The 6,195-nt window shown below is 33.5% G+C and overlaps 1 protein-coding gene across 3 annotated transcripts; it reads left to right on the top strand.

Annotated features, from left to right (window-relative positions):
• Positions 1-386: 386 nt before the first annotated feature.
• On the top strand, positions 387-6,015 carry LOC137718589 (transcription factor bHLH110). 3 transcript variants are annotated; one of them, XM_088685151.1, is made up of 8 exons: positions 387-791; positions 1,342-2,077; positions 2,667-2,795; positions 2,895-2,960; positions 3,061-3,126; positions 4,842-4,904; positions 5,384-5,562; positions 5,675-6,015. In XM_088685151.1, the coding sequence occupies exons 1-7, from the start codon at positions 655-657 to the stop codon at positions 5,552-5,554; spliced, it is 1,368 nt and encodes a 455-aa protein (XP_088541277.1). In that variant the 5' UTR covers positions 387-654; the 3' UTR covers positions 5,555-5,562; positions 5,675-6,015. The 3 variants fall into 3 exon arrangements, with proteins under 3 accessions (XP_088541277.1, XP_088541278.1, XP_088541279.1); XM_088685152.1 differs by having other exon boundaries at positions 5,384-5,577; XM_088685153.1 differs by lacking the exon at positions 4,842-4,904 and having other exon boundaries at positions 388-791; positions 5,384-6,015.
• The last annotated feature ends 180 nt before the right edge of the window (positions 6,016-6,195 follow it).

Here is a 6,195-nt window from a genome sequence, read left to right as displayed (position 1 = left end):
CTATTTGCTGATTATGCCGACCGTGCCAAATGGGGTGTATGTTAGTGTATGTGTGTGTGTATATAAATATCCATCATCCATGGACATGTGGGGTTGAGAAAGAGAAAGAGAGCGTGGTTAATATCATTTCTCTTCTCAGAACTGGTTGACAGCCTTGGGATCGAAGGCAGGGATTTTCATCATGGCATAGAAGAAGTAAACAAATATACAATCATCCGCCTGTAATTGCAGAGAGAGTGCAAAATAACATATAGCCTAGCTACAGAGAGAGAGAGAGAGAGAGAGAGAGAGAAAGAGAGAGAAGATTGAATTTAAAAAATAAAATAAAAAAGTGAGAGAGAGAGGTAAGGAGATGATATAACTACTCACGCTCTTTCTTTCTTTTCAAGGCTACTTTAATCAACACATGAGGATGTAAACTTGAAAGAGTAAAGAGGAAAACTCAGAAAAGTGGCTTGGCTTAGCTAAAAGCAAACCGAGCAAGGTATGTTGGTGTCACACCTGAATAACTGGGTTTTCTTTCTTTGAATTGAGTGATAGATTCTTGGAGCTAATTAGCTATAATTAGGTTTAATTTATTACTGCTTACCTTGGGATTTTCAAGCTTTTTCAAAAAAAAAAAAAAAAAAAAAAAAGACAATTATATCATTAACTATGGAGTCTGCAAATTTCCATCACCAACAACATCATCAGCTCCAAGAGAATCTTGTTGGGTCTTCTTCTTTAGCAGCTACTACCCCATCTTGCTATGCAGTTGGAACCAAGCCTGCTTGGACCCCTACTACCACTTTGTAAGTTTCTCTTTCCTCTCTCTCTCTCAGAAATTTAAATATTTAGTTAGCGAACATCGGGTTGTTCATATATACCTCATACATAGTACCATATTAGTAAAGGAAAATTTTAGAGAAGCTAGAATCTTTCTTTTCATCCTTTTCCTTTTTCGGTATTTGATGCTCATATCAGTGAGGAAGTACATGGTTAGAACTCGAATTTGCTTGCTTAGTTTATAGGTTCTTTATGAAGCTTTTTCTATCATGGAATATTTGATTTTAAATCTCAAAAAACAGATTTACTATGGATGAAATGTACACATTAATTGATCTCTGTTGATCTTGCACCAATATATTTTATGGAAAACTTTATGTTCGGCCTCTATAATTATAAATTCATCGTACTACAGCAGTTAACAAATGCAGAAGAAACTTAATTTATCACAATTTTGTTATTGATGATCCTATCTTTTTTAATGATTCAGTGTAATAGACTCTCTCCAGACATTTCGGGATTTTTCCTTTTCGTTTTACTTAAGTTTTTCATGATAACGTTAATTAAATGTTGCAGGAGCAGTAGTGGTAACTCATTACCAAATTCAAGCTTGGATACCCTCAACAGTTCCCTGGTTCCGGAATTGGGTTTTCACTGGCTTACTAATATTACTAGTGATCATCAATCTGCCCATGACCTTGTTTACATTAAAGAAGAGCTCTCATCATCATCCTCATTAGATCATCACAGTTCCTTCCCAAAATTAACAGAAATGCTGACGGCGGCCACGTCGAGCAGTAGCATTGATCATGACCAATATTTCCAATTCATTAAAAATGAGCAAAAAGATCAAATGATCATGAATGATCTCAGTGAGAAGCTCTTGCTCAAGACATTGTCTTCTAGATGCCAAATGAATAGTACTATTAATTCTCAGCATCATCAAATTCCACCATCAGCTAGAGATCACCATCAATTTTACTCAAATGATCATCATCATCTACTCCACAACTCTAATTTAATGGGAGTTGTGCCGTTGGCGATGCCTAGCAGATCAGCGGGGCACTTCAGCCAAATCTATCCGAGCATCAACGTTTCCAACTTGAACCGGTCGTTATCTTCGTCTACACTCTCGAGCTCTAGTTTGGACATGAACTTGCAGGCCATGGATCTATTAGGTGCTTCTGCAAGATTTAGTACTGGGGATAGTAGTAGTTTTAGTACTACGCCTACTAATTCACATGATACTCTTGGCTTATACAATGAAAGGCATAACTCGTTTGGTACTCTTGAACAGATGCACCAAGGAAAGGTATTCTTCTTCTAATTCTTTTTAGCAGCGACTAACTATTACCCTACTTAAACCTTCCTAGCTAATTCGATAATTAAAGATATTTTTTATTGTTAATCTACAGTACTATTAAAAACAAAGGTACTAATAGTACCCTTTAATTAGTCAAATGTTGTTTTTGTAATGTAATAACGTTCACACGTAACATTCTATCTTGTCTTTTCTTATATTATTAAAATAGTTGTTATTATGCTTAGTGGGACATTAATTGTTACCCTAAGTTAAAACCTTAAAACTGATTATGTTAGTCTTATGGGATTGTTATACATGTAGCGAAGCAACCTTGTAATAATTTGCTAAACAAATGAAGCAGAATCCAAAAGTTAAAACACTTTTTTTCTAAACATCTTTATTTTCTTATAGCACCAAAAGAACATTTAAGCACCTCTCCTTTTTGTAACATTGGGGGGTAGCTTCAACTTTATACAGTGTTTGCATCTTCTTTATCAGAAGGCTTTTCTTTCTTTCTTTCAGAGACTGGTTTTGGTGATCAACTAACATCTGATTATAACAGTCTTTACTCTTAATTAATTTAAAATTTTCAAATTAGGTATCGTCTTTCGACAATGAAATGACAGAAGTGAAGAGACCCGGCAGTTTGATTGAGCCAAAAGCAACTCAAGCAGCCGCACCAAAGAAATCGCGACTGGAGTCGCGCACTTCATGCCCACCCTTTAAGGTAATTTTATTCATCGTTATAGTAGCCAACTTCTAAAGCTGAGATTTTTTTTTTGCGAAAAACAAACAAAACCTGGAAATTATTTGCTTTATAATACAGGTTAGGAAGGAAAAATTAGGAGATAGGATCGCAGCTCTTCAGCAATTGGTAGCACCCTTCGGCAAGGTAATTTATTCTGTAAATACAATGAAAAAGAAAAACCTTTGTTTTCTCTGTTTATCTAAGTACAGGACTTAATTAGCAAATCTATACCATTTTACTGCAGACAGACACAGCATCTGTACTAATGGAGGCTATCGGATACATCAAATTCCTTCAAAACCAGGTCGAGGTACGTACTTGTGTGTTTTGTTTAATCCTAATTAAGGTTTGATTAATATGCTTTAATTATCCCAACTGTACTAAGTATATACGTTTAAGTTCTTCGTACGTATGGTACATTCATATATAATTAACCCTAGCAGCTAGGGTTTCTCAATTTTTGGCATTCTTTTGAAAGTTGAACCTTGCCTCTATGATCTCTCTTCTTTAAGTGAACTTTTCCGAGACTTATCTTATATAATACTAGATGGAGCTCATATATATATATATATATTATGTGTGTGTAATATAAAAATTTTAAAAAAAAAAAAAAAAACTATAATATGGAAGAGAGAGAGTAGCAGACGGAAATATTTACCACTATACTACAAAGATATGTTTTGATGACATGTGAATGAGGGAAGAGAAAAAAGCATCAAAAAAAAAATTTGCGCGAAATTACTTTAATGCCTATGAATTTTCTTTTTAATGTTTTCATTCATTTATGCATGAAAAGTATAATAACATTTTCCTTGATTTTTGAGTGACATAGTGTTCTATTAATAGGTAGTATATATAGATCGATACATATAAACATATCAAGAAGAATATACATAGGTAGTATATGTAAAATTGGCTCTTCTTCTTGGCAAGTTTTCTACATACATGCATACATATATATATATATATATATATATATATATATATATATATATATATATAGAAGGCCCTTAAGGGAAGGGATCCCTTTTTTTTTTTTTATATAAAAATGGGGATTAGTTGTGGGGTTCATACCACATCGAACTTTAACGATCCAAATCGTCTATTTTTTCAAGTTGAACCTCATAGATCATCCTTGCAAAATATTAGTCAAATTGGAAATATTTAAGACATTTAATTGGATTCAAATAAAGGAAAGAATACTTTGTTATATAAAAAACAATGAAATTTGATCTTGATAATTAAATAGGCAAATGATTTTGGATTGAGAATACAAAATAGATGGTTCGGATCGTTGAAATTCGATGTGAAGTGGACCCTACACCTAATCCCCCGTTTTTTTTTTTTTTTTTAAATAGGAATCCTTTTGCATAAAGAACCTGTATATATATATATATATATGGATCGCTCATACATACATACATACATATATAGGGGTGTGATATCCACACACCCCTTGTTAATTTCTGTCCGTTGATCTTCTTCATTCCATCCGACCTGACGGCCAAAAATTACAAGGGTGTGTGAAAAGTAAAAAAGGGTGTGTGGATATCACACCCCTATATATGTATGTATGTATGTATGTATGAGCGATCCATATTGTTTTGCAAATTAATCATGCAGTAGCAGTACACAAATGGTCTTGTCTCTGGTCTGTTCTTTTCATGCCCATGTGACTATTTGGATTGAACTAAACATGATATCAAGAAGAATATAAATGGGTCTCATCAATCTTCTAAAAGAACAAAAAATGAAACAACTTTTAGTCACTCGAAATATATTCCTCCTTTCGTGTCTGACTTAATCTTATCTTAATTTGGATTTAGGATCTAATTAAAGATCATGTTTTGTCATTCACTAATCACGACATTCACAGTATTACTCTGCATGCCTGATTGGTATATGTCACGGATTGAATCATGATAAAAAAAAAAGGGAAAGGAAAGGAAAGAAAGTGCGATTATTGAAACAAATTAATTCCTATTTGTAATGTTTCTTTCTTTTAATTTTACACGTTTTGTGCAGACATTAAGCGTCCCATACATGAAGTCGTCACGCAATAAGACCTCTAAAACAATATTACAAGGGGTAAGTAGTTAGGGTTTTCTTTAGAGTAATGTTATTCTTAAAACAATTTCATACCATATTTCTTTATCATCTTAGGTGGCAGATGAGTTGGACAAGCTACGTCATTTAATTTCAATTTTTTATTAATTAAAACACTTAATTAATAATCTTAGGTGGCAAATGAGTGGTACAAAAATATAGTAAGAATAACATTATTGTTTTCTTTATAATTTGGAGTTCATGTGAGTCTAATCTCACGATTAATCCCATATACTAACCCTGATTAAAATGCCTAAAAATGGTTGGAAACTAGTTTTTATTTTTGTTTTATAAGATTTTTTTTTGTTTTTCTTTAGACTTTTAGTCTTTGCCGTACACGTTTTTTTTTTTTTGTGAAAAATTGTTGCACAATATATTTCAGTGCTAGATAATTGTATATTTGTATTCATAATTTAGTTGAGATATTATATGACATCCTACTAATTAGTAATGATGATTAGGGCATGGCGGAGATCAATGGAAATGGAGAGACAAAGCGAGATCTCATAAGTAGAGGGCTCTGCCTCGTGCCATTGTCATGCATGTCTTATGTGACTGGTGATGTCGGCAGTGGTGGTGGCAGTGGCGGTGGTAGCTTTTGGCCAACTCCTAACTTTGGTGGAGGGACTTAAATTAATGCGTATGATTACATATGGTCAATATCATATAATCAAGTTAAAAGTCTTGGTCAACTAAATACTTGGCTATTCTTTTCAATAAGTGATTTACGCGCATTTTTTTTCCTTGCACAGTACCTTTGTTTATTTGTGGCAACGGATTCCATAAACCAAAAAAGAATCAAGGAATAAAACAAAGGTGTGCGAAAGAGGAGAAAATATGTGCGGAAGTCATTTCCCTCCTTGAAGCCGGATAAAAATGAAATCTTCGATCCCTTCTTAGTTTTATGGAGCAAATTTGGTCCTCGCCTTAAGCATTTATGGATGGACCAAGTTTGATCCATTGACAATTTATTTGTACCATTTATAGATCAAGCCTCCTCGGCCTTATTGATGTATGCAATTTATTGATGCTCAAAATAATATTTTATTTCAGTTTCACTAATAAAATAATAAAAGTTAATATTCTACTTCAATCCTTGGTACTTGGTAGCATCAATTAGGCCCCGAAGCTCCGTTCAGGTTTCGGGCTCCAGGTTTCTCCATCAAAGCCGCCCAACCCATTTTATATGTTTCCACCTCTTTACCCAATTTTAATATTCTTGATATATGTGGTACAGAGATCATTTACTATTTTTTTTTTTTAACAAACGATA

Source organism: Pyrus communis, chromosome 15, assembly GCF_041283825.1.
Source record: "Pyrus communis isolate YQ-2024b chromosome 15, ASM4128382v1, whole genome shotgun sequence".
NCBI lineage: Eukaryota > Viridiplantae > Streptophyta > Magnoliopsida > Rosales > Rosaceae > Pyrus > Pyrus communis.
This window is presented reverse-complemented; position numbering and strand designations above follow the sequence as displayed.

Coding starts and splice junctions, on each gene's coding strand:
- LOC137718589 (XM_088685151.1), top strand. CDS start 655: ATGGAGTCTGCAAATTTCCATCACCAACAACATCATCAGCTCCAAGAG. Junction 792..1,341: donor TGGACCCCTACTACCACTTT/GTAAGTTTCTCT, acceptor TAAATGTTGCAG/GAGCAGTAGTGGTAACTCAT. Junction 4,905..5,383: donor CTAAAACAATATTACAAGGG/GTAAGTAGTTAG, acceptor AATGATGATTAG/GGCATGGCGGAGATCAATGG.